Source organism: Leishmania infantum, chromosome 10 (assembly GCF_000002875.2).
Source record: "Leishmania infantum JPCM5 genome chromosome 10".
In the NCBI taxonomy this organism is placed as follows: Eukaryota; Euglenozoa; class Kinetoplastea; order Trypanosomatida; family Trypanosomatidae; genus Leishmania; species Leishmania infantum.
Window position 1 is genome coordinate 232,535 of NC_009394.2, and position 21,674 is coordinate 254,208.

Genomic DNA, 21,674 nt, shown 5'->3' on the forward strand with positions numbered 1-21,674 from the left:
TATCCGCACACCCATATTCCTTTCATCGCCCACGCCAAACCCTACACGCACGCTTTCCTATTTCTTTGGTATTCGTTTTCTCGGCGTGCTCGGTACCTCGAGGCATTTCGAGTACTTTCATACACGCCACCCTCCTGCATGTCAGCGGCAAAGGGCAGGCGAGGGGGGCAGATATCCACGCAGAACCCACGACGCCGGCTTTCACCGCTCCCCTCCCACCTTGATCATCTTCTTTCCCTTGTCATTGCCTGCCTGTGCAAGTCTGAGCGGTTGCTGCGTGCCCGCACAAGGAGACGAGGATAGGAAGGTGGAGCCGACGCCGGTGTGGATGTGAGGCTAACGAAAGAAGGAACAAGAAGATCCGCACCTCCGCACGCACAAGCATCCATCCGCTATCGCTGTGCGTGTGTGAAACCCCAGCACGTCGAAGTGGTGGCGGCAACACCAACGACAACCGAAGCCCCGCCACAATTCTCACGCGCATCGCCGAACTGAGGCGAGCAGATACCCATTGCAGGACAAGGACGGGGGTGGGGGGGCAGGCTTGAAACTATAATGGCGCTGGCATTCGATGGCCGTCGTGCCAGATGGCGACGAAACGGTCGATTACTGTCGCTGCTCCTCGCATGCCTATGCGCTGCACTTGCGGTAGTGGCACCGGCGTGTGTAGCCATAACTTTCTCCATGGCCAACGTGCAGCAGCCGTCAGTATACCAAACGATTCAGATCACCTTGGAGTCGAACCCCTTAGCGCAGGACCCGAGCATCACCACCAGCGACCTCGTTTTCTTTGTTCCATCGGCCGATATCAAAAAATGCGTCTACAGCAGCACCCCGACAGAGAGCACCCCCGGCTACCACGCCGTCAAGGCCACCGGCAGCGGCGGCTTTACTGGCCAGCTCATCCTCGCTGTGACTTCGACGGAGTTCACCACAGGGACGACGTACTACCCGTGCTACCTCTCGAGGTCAGAAAAGTCAGCGACGATTGTGCGGCGCGGCTATGTGTCCCCAGGCTCGGACGACACGCTGGCGGTGTTGCCCCCCATCTACACAAGCTTTAGCATGAGCCCCACGAGCGCCAACGGTGGCGAAGGACCTGTGAGCCTTACCATCGTGCAGGCAGAGCACAGCGATCGCCCGATCAACCAGGGCCTGTCGGGAGGCCACACCATCCTGCTTGTGCCATGCGGGAGCATCTCCGTGAGCGGCAGCACTGTGGAGAGCAACTGCGACGATCTGAACACGCTGGTGACGCCGTGCGCCACGGTAGGTGCGGCCAGCGAAACCCCGACCGGCGTCGTCGCCCTCTCCGGCTTGCAAGGCCAGTCCACCGGGAAGGTGTCCGGCAACTTCACAGTGCCCTACAAACCCAACACGAGCGGCTACTACATGTGCGTCCCGTACTGCTATAGTGCCTCTGCCGGCTGCGGCGAGTCAACGACGGCCATGTCCTTCACAGTCGTGGCATCCGCTTCAGCTGAAAGCAGCAGCTACGTACTCACCTTCGGCGGCGCTAATCCGGGCGTGTACAGCAGGACGCCGGTGCTTCCGCAGGCGCGTGAGAACGGTCTCATGTACTTCACCGGCGCCGGTCTGAGCGCGAGTGACGCCGTCAAAGTTATTCGCGCCCACGACATGTGCACTTCCACCACGGCAGCGCTGCTCCCCAACCTCGAGGTCGGGGCGCTGCAGCTGGCGGCGGAAACCGACGGCATGACCACGGCGCAGGTTCTGTTTGTAGCGCCGGACCTTGTGGCGACGCAGGTGGTGGGACGCGTCTGCTACCAGCGCGCCGCCAGCGGTCTGTGGTCTACCGCATACCTCTCCGCCTTGAATGCGGAGGCGGATTTTACCATCGACATTCTGCAGCCAACCGAATTCGAACTCACGAGCTCGAGCACGAGCCCCGCCGTCGGCGAGACTCTGACTCTGGCCTTTCGAGGAGACGGTCTCGACGGGTCCGTAGACAAGGCTTACCTCTCCTCCAGCAGCGACGGCAACCCGTGCAACCGAGACGCAAGTGGAAGCTCATCGAGCAGCAGCAGCAGCAGTGGCTCAGAGACGTACAAGCGTAACATGTACTTTACGTGCAAGATGAGCGGAAGCAGCACCACGACCTCCACGTGTACTGTCATGGTCGATCCCGAGGACACGAATGCGGCCATGACTCTGAGTGTGTGCTACCTGAAGGGTGGCAGCAGTGGGCAGACGAACTTCGCGCAGGTCCACGGCACTGTGGCACTCCAGGCACGAAACCCGACCTATGCCGTCACTCCATACCCCATGTTTGCCGGCCAATCGGTGAAGTTGGCCTTCACGGGCGTGAGCCTGCATGCGGATGACGAGGTGCGGCTGATCGCGCCGAGCGGGACGTGCGATGACAGCAGCTCCATCTTGGCCACCGCCACCATCCACTCCGTAGAGGAAATCGTCCAGAATGTGGTGTACCAGTACACCCTGGTCGGCTCCGCCGAGACGTGCATCATGGTCTGCTACCGTCATTTGGGGTCAGACATGTGGGTCGTGGCGCGGGGCGCCGACGGAAGGCCTGCCGTGTCGTCGGTCTGTGCAGCGTCTAACATTTACATCTCAGCCTTTCCGGTGCGGTACCGCATCACAAACCTGGGCACAGGCGGCAGCGACGGCTCCACTGCCGGTACTCTCCTCACTGTTGGCGAGACCGCGACAGTGCGCTTCACTATCACAAGTGCCCAGAGGTTCTCCTCCACCACTACGCCGACCACCATAAAGGTGGTGCAGGCGGCAGATACATGCGTGACAACGCCCTGCGGCACGGAGAACGTTGCCGCGTGCGCCAGAGCACAGCGTGCTGCCGATTACACCGACTCCATTACGAAAACGAGCAGCGCTGCATTCACTGCCTCCATCCAGGTGAATGGGGCAGACGTAAACTACATTGTGTGTGTGGAAACCTCTAGTAGCTCGGGGGCGTACGTGCCGGTCCTGCCCACCTCAGAGACGTCGTCGACCAGCACTGCTTTCGGCTTCATCACAACGCAACAGAACCCAACGCTTGTGTCGCACACCCCGAACACGTGGCGAGTGGCCATGAGCACGCTTTACACAACCTTCAGGGGGTCAAACCTGGACGCGAAGACGAACGTGGTGTACGCCGTCGCGGCCAGCGCGCTACTGGCCTTCTACACGGCAAGCGAAGGCACCGTAGTGGCAGTGTGCCCGCCAGTGCCGCAGACGCCGGAGACTGTGCTTGTGTCCGCCATGGTCACAAACAGCAGCAGCAGCAGTAACTTAGCGATGGTGACGTACACCCGGGCAGACCGTCTGCACGACGGCCAATACGTGTACCTATGCTACGCATGGTCGGCTGGCAGCGGTGACTCGCACATCACGATGGCGGGCAGGGTGAGCGTGGCAGCAGCGATCCCGTCCTCCTCCGCATGGCAGGCGCCCACAGAAACGAGCAACTTGCGCGCCGGGCAGCCGATTCAACTCAGCTTCACCAGCAACCTCACAAGCCTGTCCGCCATGAAGGACGCCGTCTACTTCTACAGCTATGTTCAGTCATCGAATCCGAACCCGAACTGCTACTGTGACCCGACGGCGTGTGCGACCGGGATGCGGATCGCCTACACTTCCAATATCACCTTCACCTCGGCGACGACGAGCATAAAGGACGACACCACGATCTACACCGCTCCGCTCGGCTTCAGCAACTACGACTACGGTGCCATCTACATCATCTGCTACGCCACCTTTGGGCAGGCTGCCGACACCTACATGGGCCGTGTAACGGTGGACCTGGCGAACCCGACGTACTACACCGTCTCCAGTGTGGCCGCACCTTTAAACCGCGTCGGCGCGCCGATCACCATTACGGCGATTCGCCGCTGCATGACGGCGGCGTGTGCGCTGACGCTGCAGGACTCACTGCGCTTGATTCCGAGCAGCGTGCAGTGCTCTCAGCTCTCGTCCGACAGCTCCAGCGGCAGCTCTTCAGCTGCGGAGGAGGCGTCTGTGCAGGCCATTCGCGACCCCGTCCTGAACCCTGGCGCGGTCTCACTTACGCGCACCTTTGTTGTTGACGCCGAGGGAACTTACCGCGTGTGCTACCGCCTCGCGAGCGGGACCACCTACAGCGATGTCGTCTTCTCGACCAGCTACACGCGCTCTTTGCTGACGGCTGTGACGGCGAATCCGCAGAAGGCCACGCCGGTGCCAAGCGTCCCCTCCGCCGGGCAGTTTGTCATCATGAATCTCAGCTGCACGATGGTGTCACTCTGCAGCACGTGTACGATGCTGCGGCTGGTGCCGGGGGTGCGCGCGAGCTGCTGGGAAAAGGTGTCAGGGACCTACAGCAGCGACTCGTGTCTGACGACCACCTCTGTGCAGTACCCAGACCTGTACTTAGTGGAGGGCAGCTATACGGTGTGCTACGGTAGCAACTACACGACGTCGCATCGCGTTCCGGGCACCCTTACGGTAACCTCCGCGAACCCGTCGAGCTACACCCCGACAGAGTCGAGCGGGTACGCCGTGTACACAAATCAAGCCACGGACTACACGCTGGGCATCACCGGCACGGGGCTGGCCACCGCCGACACCGCATTTCTGCTGCCGGACATGGGGTACACCTGCCACGACCTCCGCACTGGTGAGGTGCAGAGCCAAGGGAAGCTCGCAAGCTGGCTCCAGCCGAGTGTGAAGCCGTATCCGCTGCAGCTGACCTCGACCGGGGTGTCGTGGGTGGTGTCGAATCAAAGTAAGCGCTTCGGCGGCGGCTTGCTTAACGACGCAGACCTGTGCCCGGGTAACGGGGCGCCGTGCTTGCTGAAGTTGTGCTACATGCGCTCCGGTACTTCCTGGGCGCCCGTCACTCTGCTGGCCTCCTCCTCCTCCTCGTCGACGTCGTCGTCGTTGTCGTCAACGCCGTCTGGGATCGAGCTGTTTGCCTCGAACCCGTCCTCGGTGGAGCTGGATCGCTACCCGCTGGCGATCGGCATGTATGTGATGGCGACGGTGCAGGGCGCTGGTCTTTTGAGCACGGACATGGTCACCATCAACGCAGGCGACTGCAGCGGCGCCGCTGCGACCGTCTCCGTGGCGGGCGCCGTATACGTGAACGACGCGGGGAAGCAGTGGTATGGTGTGCTGCGCGTGAAGAGTGCCGCGAGCAGCTACGCTGTGTGCTACTGGCGCTCCGGGTCGGCGACCGAGGTGGCGGCCATCACCTTCGCCGATGCGACGGATGTGTCGACGATACTGATACTCAGCACGCCGCTTTATTACGTCCTGAGTCCGTCCAACTTTACTTCGATGCATACACCGCTGACAAGGTACGAGGAGCTCATCGTCAGCGCCAGCTTCATGGACCAGGGTACCTTAGGGACAGCGCTGAGCTACGTGCAGCTCATCACGGCTGACGCGAGCGTCTCCGAGTGCAACTACGGGCCCTTTCAGTCGGTGGCGAGCGGCGTCACGCCGTTCCCGGTTTCTCTGACGCTCTCGTCTGTGCCAGGCAGCGGTGCCTCCGGTTCACTGACCCTGTACCAGGGTCGTCTCACCGTCGAGACAGGGGTGTATGCCCTGTGCATGAACACAACGATTGGGTTGTTCCGCGTCTTCAAGGCTCCGCCCAGCGCTGCGTATACCACGGAGGGCAGCAGCGAGGTCTTGGTTTACGACGCCGTGCCCATCGCATACACCGCGGTCCCCAAAAGCGTGATGTTGGGGCAAGTTGTGGCACTGACGTTCTCCAGTATGTCTGCGAGCAGCAGCGACAGCGAAATAGATCAGGCCCCGGCCAAGCTGGAGGCAGGTGACTCGGTGCAGATTATCGACGGCACGTTGTACGAGTGTGGTTTTCCGAACGCGACTGTGCTGGCGGCCGGCGTCGTGTCAGCGAGTGGAAGCAGCATGGGCTCGACCACGGTCTCTCTCGCCCTCCCCAGCGCCTACAAGCTAGACGGCGTGGGAGTGTCGGCGGGGGGGAAGAACTATACAGTTTGCTACCGGAAGCAGAAGAGCACCTTCGCCACATCCCCGCGCATCGGCAGCGCCGTCGACCGCAACTTTCGCATCATGGCGGAGGTGCCGACCAAGTGGACAACGCAGCCTCAGCAGGCCCAGGTGAACGCACCACTCAACATCACCTTCTACGGGGACCTTGAAGAGGATGACTTCCTGACAGCAGCCGATGTGGCGTTTCTCGTGTCCGTGCCCGATGGCGCTGAGCCGGACTTCAGCCTGTGCCATGTGACGGCAGATAGCAGCAGCAGCGGCAGCAGCAGTGCGAGTGCGGGCCGCATCGTTATCTCTCAAGGCGCCATGACAAAGCCGGACAACGTCAACACGCAGTGGTCCATTCCGGCCAACGTGCTTCTGGAAAGCACCTACGTCGTCTGCTACACAGCCAAGAATAACGGGCAGCCGGTGTACGTCAGCTCGCCGGCGACGCTGGTCGTGTACCCGACGCAGTCGCCGAGTGGCGCCTACCTTGCCCGCAGTGCCACGTCTATCGTGAACGACCTCACCGCGTTACAGGGCGAACGTGTGTTTCTACTCTTCAACACGACCGTGGCGCTGGATGTAGTGCTTGACAACGGCCAGAGCTCGAGCTCGAGCTCGACCCCGTCCCTCGAGAACTACGACGCGGTTCGCATCACGGCGGACAGCGCCTGCAGTGCGCCGCTCGGTGCCGGCGTCATTGACCCGATTCCTACGGATTTCGGTTACGCGCCCCCCGGCATCGTGGATGAGACTACCGGTCTTACGGTGCCGTACCTGAACCTGCGCATCCGCGCCGAAGTGGGCAGCTACTACGTCTGTATGCGCCGCCGCAATCGTGAGAGCTGGCAGGCCTACTACGAGTTTGAGGTGGTGGGCGGGCTGTACGTGGGCCCGGCCGTGCTGAGCATATCGGCTGCCGCTGTTTTGACGTTTACGACGACGCCGACGACACCGCGGGCGTGGGTGCCGCACACGGAGGTGCAGGCAAACTACAACGCTGACTTCAGTATGGCGAACGTGGTGCAGTTCTTCTTTGTGGCCTACACAGGTACCGGCAGCGTGACGGACAGCGACGAGATCAACGGTGACTCCTGCTACCGCCCCGCCTCTTCGTCGGAGGCGGCGTCGGCCTCCGTGACACTTGTGAACCGCACGCTGCAGGTTTACCTCGTAGACCCTATGTTCACGCAGCACAGCTTTGGTATGGCGGGCACGTACCTGCTGTGCTACCAGATCACGGGCCACAACATCGCCTCCATCTACCCGACTGCCTTGACAGTGGCCGACCCGAGCCCGACTGCCTACATAGTGCCCAGCCTGCTCTCTGTTCAGCACGCCTTCACAATGAGCATCGTCGCGACGGACGCCATCTTCGCCACCGGCGCCAGCAACGTCGCGCAGATATACACCGCGACTGACGCGACCGTGATGCCGAACTGCACAGAGGCGAGTGTGCCGAGTGGTGGCACGACGCGCTTCACGAAGTTTACCCAGACGAACGCGTCTTACGCAAGTGTGGAGCCGACGCTCCTGGCGCCGGGCTACTACTTTCTGTGCTTCCTGACGGACGGCCAGAAGAAAGACTTCGTCGTTCCGAACGCTGCAGGCGGCTACGTCTTTTCCGTCGGACTGGTAGGCGCGCAGAAGTATACGGTGACACCGTCGCCGGCCTACCTCGGTCAACTCCTGGATATCAAGATTACGGGTAGCCAACTGAGCAGTAGCGACCACGTCAAGCTCTTGCGCGTCTCGCACGACGAACTGAGCAGCAGCGGCAGCACCACGAGCAGCGGAGGGAGCTACGTGGCCCAGTGCACACCAAACTCGGAGAACGCCGACGCCAGCGAGGCAGCCGGGGCAGCGGGCAGCACCGTGCAGAGCTCGAGCGGCACTGTGGCGCACTATCACCCCCGTGTTAACGAGACTGGCACGTTCATTCTGTGCTATCAGAGCTCCTTGTTGAGCAACGCATGGGTCTGGGTGATGGACATTCATCAGTTCACCGTCGGCTTGGCGCACCCCACGCACTACAGCCTCTCCGTGGCAACGCCGTACGAGACCCAGGTGCTCCTGCTCTACATCCACGACAGCGGCGACGACGGCAGTGGCACGGCAGGACGATTGCAGGACACAGATCAACTGAAGCTGGTGGAGCGCGGCTCAGGAGCGAACGGCTTTGATTGCGCGGCGGGCGCCACCAACAGTAGCGTCATTGGCCTGATCAGCTACGTGAGTGCGCAGAGCAACAGCAGCGTGCACGTGTACCAGATCTGCGGCTCCGCCGTGGCGAGCGTGACGGTCTGCTACGCGCTTTCAGGGGCAACGGCGGCGTCACCGGGCTGGGCGGAGGTGCCGCTTCAGTCCCCGCCGCCGACGTACATCTTCGAGGGGGTGTCGATCGAAGCGAACCCGTTTGTGGGGCCGCTGCGCAGCTCAAGCAGCAGCGCCTCGGGGACCGCTACCGGCTGGGTGGCACCGCGTCCGTACGAGCCTTTTTCGTTCTACTTCACAACGGAGGCAGCGGGGCTGGAGGCGCAGCGCGTGGCCTTCGCACAGTCACCGGTGACCTTGTGTGCCCTGGACGTGAGCTACGTGGCACCGCTGCTCTACCAGAAGGATCCGGAGCAAGCGAGCGAGTTCACCGTGTCGCTGCCGTACGCGGGCAACTACGCCGTATACATCGGTCCTTACGCCGCCGTGACGGCGCCGAACATTACGCATGGCACGCCGCTCTTGGTGGGGCAGTGCGATCCGTGCAACTTCACGCCGAGCTACGCACTGGTCGGCACGTACGTGCTGCTGTCCTTTCCCAGCAGTGTTGGCGACTCCCTCGGCGACGCAGACGAAGTGCGGCTCTTTCCGGTGTCCCAGGGGCTGAAAGGGCGACCGTGTGAGGCAACAACAGGGGCGTACGCCGGTGTCACGCTCACGCCCGACTCGGCGTTGAGCACGAGCAGCATGACCGTCTTCAACGTGACCACCGGCGCGGAGGCGGAAGCGAAGTACCTGGGCGAGTATTACGTGTGCTACCGCAAGGTGAGCGCGTCCTCCGCCAGCGCTGGCAGCTCGACAGCCACGTTTGCGGTCGTGTCCAAGAACGACGGCGCGGCCTCCATCTTCTCCGTCTACCCGGCCGACCTCCTCACGGCAACGGTGTGCCCTGCTTCGTCGATGTACGCGCTCGAGACGGCCGTGTTCAACGTGACGGCGCGCGACACGGCGCTGTACCCGAACGTGGCCTTCAGTTCCTCGGATGTGTTTGTCGTCGTGCCGTCTGATGTGCTGAGCAGCACCGTCGGCGGAGGCTGCGGCAGCATCACTGACGTGGACGCTCTCGTAGAAGCCTCTGGCGGTCGTGCGCAGCTGGCGAAGCTGGACACGTACGGCAACGGATACTCGAACTGGTACCTCACCTTCGCGACGCAGATGACTACGGTTTACTACAGCTGGTGCTTCAAGATGCAATACGACACACTCTTTCGCAACATCTCAAGCTCGCTACAAACGGTGCTCATGGAAAACCCCTACAAGGTGATCACCACCCCGCCGGTCATCCTGCCAACCTCGAGCCCGGTGCTGATCGACATCAAGGGCTCTGAGATGCTGCCAACGGACCAGGTGTATATTGTTCCTGCCAATCAGTCGTGTTCGGAGACATGCAGCCTACCACTAAAGCCGACAGAGTGGCCCGACGTCGCGCACACCGCCCAGCACGTGAACTCGACGACGGCGCTGGTGACCTTTTCGAAGCCCATCGACGTCACCGTCTCCCTCGGCGTGTGCTACCGCCGCACCGGCCGCTACCTAACGCGGTTGGCGAACATCACCGTCATGGAGTCGAACCCCACCTCCTACACGGTCAACTTCGTGCCGCGCGTCGGAACGCGGCCGACGTTGGTGTTCACTGGCGAGGACCTGACAGGCACAGACACGATAATGATTGTGAAGCCCGGCGTCACCTGCCTTGAGGGCAACGCCGTCGCCACCGGCACATTTGTGTCAGTCAGCGAAGACGCAACGACGAGTCAGTTCCTTCTTGCGCTGGTCGGCAATGCAGTGCTTGCGCAGAACTACATCGTGTGCTACGAAGTATCGACCGTCGGCGCCTATGTGGAGGTGTCGCCTGTGCTGCAGGTGCTGGAGGGCGGTCCGTCGAGCGTCCTGTCAAGCAACACCCCGATGCGTGGCCGTGCGACTGTGCTGACAGTGGCGGACCCGCAGGTAGGGGACGAGATGTACATTGCGTGCGTCGGATGCAGCTGCTTCGACGAGGTTGAGGCTGCCGTGCCGTACGGCAGTGTGCGCGCGACGGCGCACGTCCTGGAGGGCAGCACCTCGAGCGCCTCCGACGTCGTCTCCATCTCGCTGCGCGTCGGCTTCAACGATACGAAGAGCTACCCGGTTTGCTACCGCCGCAGTGACAGCGGATACGCGCAGATTGGCGGCACCGCCTACTTCGTCACCCCGGTGCCGAACTCGCCGAGCGCGGTGGCGCAGCTTCCCGCCTTAGCGCAGTACCAAGGCCAACGACTGTACTACAACTTTTCAGACTACACCGCCGCCGTGCCGCTCGGTAGCGGCGACCTTGTCATGCTGGTGCAGGCAGCTCGCACCTGCTGGGACAACGTGGAGATGAACGCGAGCGGTGTGGTGGTGCAAACAAGTGAGCTGACGGGCACTGTCGAGTCCCTCAGCATTGGCAGATGGGAAGCGCACGTGCCCTCTCTGGGGCCCGATGTGCCATCTAACGCACCCGCGCTGTTCCCGCTCTCCTACCTGCTGTGTTACCGCGAGGTCGCGCAGCTGGAGTACGTGAGCGTGCCGCTTGAGATGCAGACGACGGTGATAAAGGCGGCCGACCCGGCTACCTTCGAAACGAATCCGAAGACCGTGGAGAAGGGTATGTTGGATGTGAACATGATGTTTAGCTACACCGACACAGGGAAGGAGGGCGACGAGGCGTACGTGGTGCAGTTCACGAGCCTCACGAACACGGTATGCGACGACGCCAGGTCCACGCTCGTCTCAGCGCGCGGAAGAGCGCACCCGGTGTACATACTGAACATGTCTGGCGGTGCCGTTGTGGGCAACGACAACACGGCCGTGTGCTACACCCGCGCCGGCGCAACAGTGGCCGAGGTGCCGCAGCTGCTTACAGTGGCCGAGAGCAATCCAAGTGGTTACCTGACGAACGTGACGACTGGGTCGGTGGCGCGCGGGCGGCAGTACATCGAGTTCGTCATCGTCGGCTCCGGCCTGAACGTTATGAGTGACGAAGTCGTTTTCACCGACGTGCCGTGTGCGATGGCGCCGCGCCCGTTCAAATCGAGCGGCCACCTCGCGCGCCTCGGCGACGCCGCCGCCAACGGCACGACGTACAGTGTTGTCACTCAGTTTGTTTCGCTGATGAGCCCGATCGACGTCTACGTGTGCTACCAGCACAACGCCGTGTGGCGCGAGGTCGGCGCGGCGCTGACGCTGAACGCGCCGCAGCCCCTGACGGTGTTGGTGATTTCTGCAGATGGGACGCAGACAACGCCCCGCGCGGGGCAGCACCTGCACTTGCAGTTGATCGATGGCATGCCGACGGTGCCGATTGGTGCCGTGGTTCTAAGCGCAGAGACGACGGGGGAAGGAACGTGGTGCCACAACTTCACGGCTGCGAACGTGCAAGAGCCGGCGCTGGATATATTGTCGGAGGCGATACTGGACGTGTCGGTGTGGCAGGTGTCCGGGCACGCGCGGTTGTGTGTCCGCTATGACGACGGCACGCCGTGGGCCGACGTGGCCACTAGCGTCGATGCCACCAGCATCTACATTAACCCGGCAAACCCGTCCGCTATGGACGTCTTTCCGAGTCCGCCGCGAGTCGGGCAGAGCGTCACGCTGACGTTCCACCTGTTGGTGCCGTCGAACGCAGGGGATATGGTGAAGATCACGGCGCCGACTTACGAGGCGTGTGAGATGGCCGCAAGCATCAACGGCTTCCCCCCTGTCATGCCCGTCACGGTGAAGGACAGCGCGACGACGACGCTCACGCTCGTCGACTCGACAGATCCGCTGCTGTATCGCAGCTTCAACGCTACTGGGACGTACCGAGTGTGCTACTACAGCGCGGCAGAGCTGTCGTGGGGAGTGGTGGGTGGCACGCTCGCCGCCGGTTCCGTCACGGTGGAGGAGCTGGTGCCGCAGTCGTGGGTCATCGCCTCTGGCCACACCGAGATCGGGTACGAGTTCGCCCTAGCCTTCCACGACGAGCTCAGCATTCTAAAGCCAAGTTCTGGCAATGACCTTGTGTGGGCGGCGCCGTCCAGTGTGAGCTGCGGCGCGAACCCGTACATGTGCAGAGGATGCATTATTTTCGAGTGGAACGCGTCGCTGTCGAACTCCTCCACGGCCGTGACGGCCGCCAACGCCACGGTGAGTGTGGACTACATGAACCTCTGCTACCGCCTCGCCGAGGCTACGGCAGCGCTGGTTGCTGGCTCGCTGAACATTACGACAGGCCCCATCCAGTGCGTGGAGGAGGACTCCTTCATCTCAGGCCAACAGCAGCTGATTACGTTCCGGCTGGATGCCGGCACCGACGTCACGGACGACAGCTGGCGCCTCTCCTTCTACGCAACCACCGCGTTGCACTGCAACGATCGCTACCTCGAAGGCTTTATCCCGGGGTCAGCGCGGCTGCAGGAGGTGACGAGCACGTCGGCGACGTATTTGGTCTTGTGGCCGGTCGGACTGGGTGTCACGACCAGAGAGTACACGATCTGCTACACCCATAACAATCTGGTGGGTCCAGTGTGCACGTGCGGGCAGATCGACGCGAACACCGGCGAGTGCTACATCACTGGCTCACCAGGGTCGCCACAGAGCTTTACGCCGTCGCCGCATCCGACCTACGTGGGGCAGTCGATCACGCTCAACTTCACGGTGAACGCGTCCATGACGGCCTACCCGCCCACTGCCATCAAGTTTGTCACGTACGTGGACGAACTTACCGGCTGCGACGGCGCCCCGGCCTTCACGCCGGTCGGGGCCACCCTCACGAAGATCAGCGCACTTCTGTACATGTATGTCTTCAAGCACAACTACACCCTCGGCACCGCCACGCTGCTGGTGTGCGCGCTTACAGACTTGTCGACCTCGTACGGCCGCGTTGCCTCGGTAGTCGTGCCCTCGTCGCCAACGACGAACAACACGCTGTGGATTCGGCCCTACCTCGGCCTCACCACGTTCCCGTCCGAGGCGGACTATTTGCGCTCGATGCAGACGCTAAACCTGACCTTCACGATGGCGAGCCGGCAAGAGGACGATGTGGTGAGCAAGCACGACCGCATCACCGTCGTCGGAGACCCGAACAACTGCATCGAGTCCTACATCAGCGCTCAGGACCCGTTGACGCTCATGAGCATGTTCTACCTTCCCGACACGGCCTTCCTGGCGCTGCCGGCGACGGTGCTGAGCGTCAGCGTGTCGCTGTTCCTCACCCGGTCCCTCGCAACCTTCGCTGCCAGCACAGCCAGTCAAGGCACGCACTACTTCTGCTACAAGTTGGGAGACGGTACGTGGGCGCCGATTCTACCGAAGCTGACCATACAAGAAGCGCTCATCGGTAGTTGCTCCGTCACAGGCGCGCTGAGCCCTTCCAACGGCGACAACGGCGAGTCGAGCGGCTCGACGACAAACAATGGAGGCTCGCTGCGTGCCATGTACTACGCCCCGACCCAAATCCTCGGCACGGCCCTGTTCGAGCGCCTGGCGTCGCCATCGGCGGATGCGGTGCGAGTCGTGCCGCAGAGTGAGTGGTGCACAAACGATGCGGCGGCTGTCTTCACCATTGCCGTGGCCTCGGGGTCGTCCTCTAGCCTGAGCAGCGGCAGCGGCAGCGTCGAAGCGGTGTTCTTCGCACCACTGCAGGGCGCGTACAAGGTGTGCTACCGCTTCGGCACAAGCACAAACTGGAGTCCAGCGTGCACCGATCTAAGTGTGACGGACCCCAGCCCGACTGGGGCGACGACGGGGTGCTGGAATGTGGGGCAGACGATGAACATGACGGCGACGCACGTGATCCGCGACTACGTCTTTACGGCGTCGGATCACTTGCGGTTGGTGCAAGGCGCGTTGCCGTGTCGCCACTCGAACGGCTCGCTGACGGTGTCCTCGGAGACGGTGACGGTAGGTGACGCGGTGCAGCCGGCATATGGCATTCTGCTCTCTGATGTGGTGGCGGGGCAGACGACCTACATGATGCCGCCCGCCTTCTTCCGCACTGGCACGAGAGACGTGCGGCTGTGCTACACCGACGCTTCGGGTAACCAGTTTACGGTTCCCTTGGACTTCGTTGGTGACCCAGGCAAGTCGCTCTTTCCTGTCCAGGCCCGCCAGCCGAGCAGCATCGTCTTTCCGCAGCGTTACATTCAGGTTGGGCAGCGCATGTTCATGAACTTCACCTCCGCCAGCTCTTCTGTGACGCCTCCGCTACACCCGTACGCCGCGCTGCCGCAGCTCTACACGCCGGGCCCCGCCTTCAACGGCACCTTTGACGGTGCGACACTGCTAGCAGTGTCGAGCAGCACCGCTTACATCGATGGCCGGTGCGCTGCTGCGCTGCGTGCCGGCACCCTCACCAACACCTCGTTCTTAGGTGTCTACGGCTCGGCGGCGCAGAGCGGAGAAAGCTACGTCCCGTACACCATCGGTAACTACGACCCGACAGTGGCACAGCACTACATTGCATGCTACCAGCTCGCAACGTGCGGCGTGGTCGACAGCGGCGACCCGTTCCGGGTGCACAACGTGAACCCGTCCAGCGTCTACACAGACGTCTCGACGCCACGGCGGGGGCAGCTGATCGAGGTGGTGTTTACGCGAGACACGGCGCCGTCCGCGGTCGCGCTTTCGCCTGGCAGCGATCGCGGCATCAAGCAGACCGATCTTGCCTCCTGCTGGACCCTCACCGACATCTCTGGACAACTGGTGCAAGGCACCTCAGACCTGACGCACTTCACGTCTATCTTCTACGCCCAGGCGCCAGAACTCGCCTCGACGACAGCCACGCGTAGCTGCTACAAGCTGAGCGAGGGCAGCTGGTCAGAAGTGCCGAACGGCGTGACAAGCGTACTTGCTGCCAACCCAAAGAATTTTGCGACTCATCCAGCCTCGGCGCGGGTGAACCAGGTGAACTACATCCAGTTCTACGGCACGGGCTTAGGCAGCAACGACCGGGTCAAACTCATCACGCGCTCGCTGAACTGCAGCGAGGACTCGGTGCCGCCGTCGTCGCTCGCAGCCTACAAGGCGACCGAGCCAAACAGCGCCACCGCCGGCACTTCTGAGGGATGGAAGGTGACGGAGGTGAGCAGCGACGGTTTGACGGCGAGGCTGAACTTCACGTCCAGCTCGACCGGCACGTTGAGCGTGTGCTACCGGCTTGATGCAGATACAGTGTGGACGCTGGTGTACGGCGACCTCATCATCTACGAGCGCAACCCGCCCGTCGTCACGCGCACGCCGGTCACTACGCTCGAGGGCGAACTCTTCACGCTGAACTTCACGGGGTCCACCGAGGGTATCTCGGACCTTTCCTCTGATGATCGCGTGGTGCTGTACTACGGCTCAGCAGTCAACTGTGTCGCCCCGACAACGGATGAGACGGCGCCGTCGGTCACCGCCTCCCCGTCGCGCACGGACATGCTGCCACAGTCGATCGCGTACCAACTGGACATGGGCACGCGCGGCAACTACACCCTCTGCTACAAGGTCTCCGCCTCGAACGTGCCAGGTGGGTACGTGGTGGTTTGGGGCTACGATGTCGTGGTGGTCGCGCCAAACCCGCAGAATATGACGCTGTACCCGGTCCGTGCGCCGAGCGTGCACCGGCCAAACGAACTGCTGACGCACGTGTTCGCTGGATGGGCGCTTGCGGCGACGACTGAAAAGATGGATTCGGTGAAGCTAATCGAGGCGAGTGCGAGCGGTAGTACCACCGACACGATGTGTCAGAAGAACTCGGCGGCAGCGGCGATCACGTACTACTCCCTCTACGCGAACGGCACGCATGCAGAGCAGGTGTGGCGAGCGTCGCCCGCCGGCATGCATGTTCCGTTCTCGGTGTGCTACAAGCTGTACGGTGGGCAGTATCACGTCATTGGAGACACGCTCACCATCACCGGGACGGCGAGCCCGAGCGGGGCCACGTCGGCGAAGCTCAGCGGTAGCAGTACAACGATCTCATCTGGCGAGTCCATGTCGTGGACGCTGGTCGGTGCCGACGCGCAGTCCTGCGCCGATAATGAAGCCCTGATCTTCTTCAGCGCCAACGGCTGCCACAACGCGCCCTACTACGTGAATATGTCGGCGATTCTGTCGTCGAGCGCGTCGATCGCGATCACCTTCCCAGCTGGGGCGGTCGTCGTGTCGAACTGTAGCGGTATGACGCAGCTGCGCGTGCCGTGGACGTACCCGTTTGATGCCGGCTCGGTGAGCGCCGCGGCATCGTCTCGGACGGCTCTCCTTTCCCTGTGCTACTGGAGCACTGGCAACGACGCCGTCTCGGTGCTGTCGAGCGACGCTATCACCCTCAGCCAAGGTGTGCCGCCGCCGCTCGACATGACGCTGTCCGTGACGGCCCAGGAGGTATTCAGCTTCGACCTTTCAGTGTCGCCAGCGACAACAGACTGGGTCGTGCTGGTGGCAGACCCCTCAAGCTGCGTCGGCGTCAGCGCCCCTGCCGACGACGCGGACTTTACGGACCTGAACTTTAGTGAGACCACGGGCGTGGCCACCGTCACAGCAGCCGTTCCTGGCGCAGGGATGTACTACGTGTGCTACTCACACCAGGTCGGGGTGTGTGGCGCAAGCACGGGGCGTGAGTGTGCGCGTGTGGTGGCGCAGGTGGAAGCAAGGGCTGCCAGCCCACAAAGGTGGAGCGGCCAGCCGACGCCGGTGTACGTGTCGAGCTCGTTGGTCATCACGTTAGACTTTGCCAGTAACGGTGATGCGTCAGCGCAAGGGACAACGGCGTCGGCGTGGCTGGCCGTCATGGCAGCTGAGAAGCTGCCGCACACCATGCGGGACGTGTGGGTAGCGTGCGTGCAATCGCAGACGATGAAGTCACTTCGGTACGGCTTGACGTACAGCAGCGCGAGTGGCATGTGGAACACCGATCACATTCTGGTGCGATCTGGACCGTACGCCCTGTGCTACACCGCGCAGAGCACAGTAGAGGCGGCCCTGCATCTTTTCGGTCCAGTCAGCAACGCTGGCCCAGTGGTGCTGGCGAGCACCGTGGCCGGCGTCGATCTGCCACCCTCAATGGCAGTAACGAACGTAAACACGGTGGTGCTCACGGGCGGTGGCTTGTCAACGACGGACGTGGTGATGGCAGTGGCACTCCCCTCCTCGAGCGAGTCAGGATCGGTGTCAGCCGCGACGGAGGTGCCGAGCGACATCTGTACAAACGAAGCCTACAAGCCTCGCGTGAACTCGACGAACCCGAGCCCGGCGAAGAGCACGGGCATGACATCGATGCTGCGAGAGCTAGTCTTTACGACGACGGGCGACTACGTGCTGTGCTACACCGCGACCTACGGCCTCACAACGAGCGACAGCGACGCTAGCAGCGACAGTGAGTCCGTGACGGGGACCCCCGTTCTGATCACCCCGAAAGCCTTCACGGTGTCGCCAAGCGTGATCAGCATGACTGTCACGAGTTTAGTCCTCGAGGTGGGTGTTGAGCTGCACATTGTCTTCACCGGCAGCGGGCTGATGGTGTCGGACATGGCTGCACTGGCGTACGTGGGAAGCATCGAGGGCTCGCCGACGGTGCCGACCGTGTGCCTCGGCACTAGTGTCATCTACGAAAACATGGTGTCCGTCAACGCAGACGGTACCAACGCCAACTACAAAACGACACCGGTGAAGCAGGGTGTCCACATGGTGTGCTTCCGCAAGTCCTTGTCGACCACCCCCATCCTCATCCCGACCCGGCTGTACATTGGCGTGCGGACAGCCGTACAAGCTGTCTTCACGGTGCAGCCAGGAGGATGTACAGCCCTGCTGGTATGCACAGTGCAGCCCACAATCACGCTGCTCAACGCTTCGGGTTTGGCCACGTCGGCGCCGCACAGCTCTGTGAACATGCTGCTGTATCTCAGCGACGGCACCACTCCCGCGCCAGCCGGCCAACTGTCTGGTGGCACCGTCTACTCGCACGTGAACTTCACCAACTTCACGTTCTGGGCGCTGCGAGTGTCGACCGCAGGAAGCTACGTCATGAAGGCGTCTGTGACGCTGCCGGGCGGGGACACGCTGGCGGCGACGTCGAGCGCGCTCAAGGTGGCCGGGGGCGGCGAGCCGGTCGTGGACGTGGCGGAAGTTTCGTGCCTTCCCGTAGGCATCCTGGACCGCACGGTCGGGTCTACGACGGACACGGTTGACTGCCTAATTACGGCCTTGACGAGTGATGCGCCGAACAACTTTACGGTGTTGGTGAACGCTGGCATGGTGAGTATGGTGACGCGGAACGGCACCACGAGCAGCGGACTCTCGACGTACAACTTTACCGTCACCGCACCGGCAACGTCATCGTCGGCGACGGGAATCGTGAACTACATGTCGATTTTAGTCACACCCATACCGCCATACGAGACCTTGCCGGTGCAGAACTCTCCCCTGACGGTGCGGCTGGCAACGTCGCCGAGTGCGCTGACGGCGATCGGCTGCAGCGCCGGTACATCGCAGCTTCCGCTGTCGAACATGGTGCGCGTCGGTGGGACGCTGATGTGCTACGTGCAGGGCATCGCGAAGATTCATGGCCAAGCACGCGAGATTGTGGCGCGTCCGGAGGATCTGAAAGTGAGCAACTACTACAACGGCGACGTGAGCACGAGCGCGGCGGTGAGCCTCGGCGCCTACCCGTTGGACGTCAACGGCCGCTACAACTTCACGGTGGCACCAACGACTGGCCTGAACATTTCCGTCGCCGGCACCGTCTTTGCCAAGGATGACGCCGACAGCCCAAGTAGCGGCGCCACGTCGGCCTGGGCGGCAATGGCCAATAGCCCACAGTCGTTTGTCCTGATCGGCGTGCCAACCGCTGCTGCTTCAAGACTGATGTGTACATCAACGCGGACAGGGTCGATGACGTGGTACACGCCGACTGAACCGTTGCAGTGCACGGCCACACTGGCGAACGCGCAAGGACCAGTGAACGGCCTGCAGAGCGAGTACAGTGTGCTGCTACCAGACGGAGGCAGCGTGTCTGGCTTTGACGAGTCGGCGTGGGGTGTGAGTCTTGTCTGGAAACTTGCTGCGCCGCCGCCGCCGCCGTCGTCATCGTCGTCGTTAGTGAGCTCGATGAAGTCGGTGCAGCAGCAGCAGCAGCAGGCGTATGCGGCGCGTGCTGTGATAGACACCCTCGCTGCTGCAGTGCGGCGGGGCTTTAGTGTGCAGGTTCGCTACACGCCATCCATCAAGGTCATCGCCACGTATGCAGGTGACTTGGTGTATGTAACGAGTGTTGTCAAGACGGTACCAAGGCTGAAGCAGGGGGCGACGGTGAGTGTAACCTTCGCGGGCATTGGACTTGTGACGATGCACCGCTACACGCTCGGGGCCATCTCCAACTGCTCCAGCGTGCTGTCTGAGGCCAGCTCGATGGAGGGCGGTGCGGCGGGTCAGCTCGTCCTCACCTTCGAGGTGCCGAGCTCCGTCTTTATCATCTGCTTCTCCCCGCAAGACGCGCGCACAGCGCTACAGCCGCTGCTGGCGACGCAGTGGACGCCGGAGTCAGGCGACCCCTCAAGCAGTCGGTGGACGAGGGACGATTTGGTGTTGCTGATCGTTGGCGTCGTTGTCTTGTTCATTCTTGTGGTGCTGCTGGTGATTCTACTGTGGTGCATCTTCTGCGGCCACGAAGAGGACAGCGAGGACAACATCGTGGATGAGGAGCACCTCATCATGCACCACGCGCCGGCGAGAATGACCACCATCGCATGCAAGGCCGGTGGTAGCGGACAGAACGTTTACATGCCGCCGCGCGCGAACAACCGGTATGTTCTCCGCATTTCCAATGAGTCGCTGCCCGCTGCATTGCCGTCACCAGTGCCGCTGCCCATTGTGACCTCCTCCACGTCGCCGCCGCCGCCGCCGCCGCCGCAGCAGCAGCAGCAGCAGCAACCTTCGCCGCCGGTCGCGCCGCCACAGCAGCAGCACCCGCAACAACATCCGAGCAGTAACACGCAGATCCGCATCAACATACACGACGGTGACGGTGCAGGCAATGCCTCGCCGCGCGCGCCACGGTCGCAAGCCACCACCCCTGCCGCGGCGACGTCGGTGACCTACGCTGGTGGCAGTGACAGCGCCCCCCCACCGGCAACCATGCGAAAGCGCCACCACCATCGCTCTCGTCGCAGCAGCAGCGCGAGCAGCGACCACCGGCCGCACCAACAGCATCGGTCGAACTTCAAGTACGCTGATGTCGACCGCGCTGCGCCGCGGCCGCGGCCGCCCTCGGACTCGAGCTCCTTCACGGGAACGAGCGCGACAGAAATTCGGCAATCTGTGCCGCCGCTGCCGCCACCGCCTCTGTCGTCCGTCACAACGCCGAGCACCACTGTGCCAGCGCCGTCAGCAAACTCTGGGTTGGTCGAGAGCCCTCGTCAGGCAGTCAGCACGCCGACAGCAGACAGTGTGCCGAAGAACTTGCCGCCACTGCCGCCCCCACCGCCGCCGACCATTTCACTGGCGTCGGCGATGGCTGCACAGGCGCCCTCACCCGGCCCCTACGAGCACCTGCATCACACCACGTCGGGGATGACCGTCCCTGGCACCGTAGATGCGTTCGGCACGGGCCTTGGTAGCTTGGGCCCCTGCCGCAGTGACAATGGCGCCACAGAGGTGTTGGAGCCTATCATCGTGCCAGGGCATACATCCAAGCCAATGGTGCGTTCCGCATCGTCGCCGCGGTAGTCTTGAGGAAAAGGCCGATACAGCACTGATGCTCCCGCGTCGGCCTGCTGATATGGCGTCGAGGGCCCTTCTGTTTTCTGGCTTGCGCGTCGGCGCCAAGCATCCGTTGTTATTTGCTGCTCGATCTCCCTCACTCGTACACGCATAGACGCGCATCGTGTCGGCCGCGCCTCCTATGCGTCGGAGGTTCACATAGAGCGTATAGAAAGCCGTGAGGTTGGGGAGCCTTCGTGGCTCACTGTGCCACAGGTGAGGCGCGTAGAGAGGGAAGGCGGTGATGCGTGCTTGTGCGTCTGCCCATACCACTCCCGGTGTCGTAGGCTCCGTTGCCGCGGCTGCTCACGTCGTCGGTGTCGTCTAGGCAGGGCGGAGAAGAGGTAAGAGAAAGAGGGAGGGATGTGTACGCACCGCACGCGGCACACCAGTGTGCACACCTCCTCCTTGCTCGGTGGGTGCGCAGCGGCACGCGCCATCTCTTTTCTTGCGCAGTGGCTCATCCACCTCCTCGGTGATGGTGATGGTGATGCGGTTTTCATTTCGATGTATCGATGTGCGTCCTCGTCTCCTCCTCTTCGTCTTGGAGAGGAGGTGGTGTGTGTGTGTGTGTGTATTCTTTATGGGCGGTGGCCCCTCTGCTTCTGCGTGTTTGCCGTTGTTTCACGAAGTGCCGCGAAGCACAAGGGTAGGGGAGCTGCGCCGAGGGAAGGACT

The 21,674-nt window shown here is 62.5% G+C and overlaps 1 protein-coding gene across 1 annotated transcript; it reads left to right on the plus strand.

Moving 5' to 3' along the window:
- Positions 1-555: 555 nt before the first annotated feature.
- On the plus strand, positions 556-20,964 carry LINJ_10_0550 (conserved hypothetical protein; the record flags this gene model as incomplete). Its single annotated transcript, XM_001463666.2, has 1 exon — positions 556-20,964. One exon carries the CDS (start codon positions 556-558, stop codon positions 20,962-20,964), a length of 20,409 nt encoding a protein of 6,802 aa, XP_001463703.2.
- Positions 20,965-21,674: the final 710 nt, after the last annotated feature.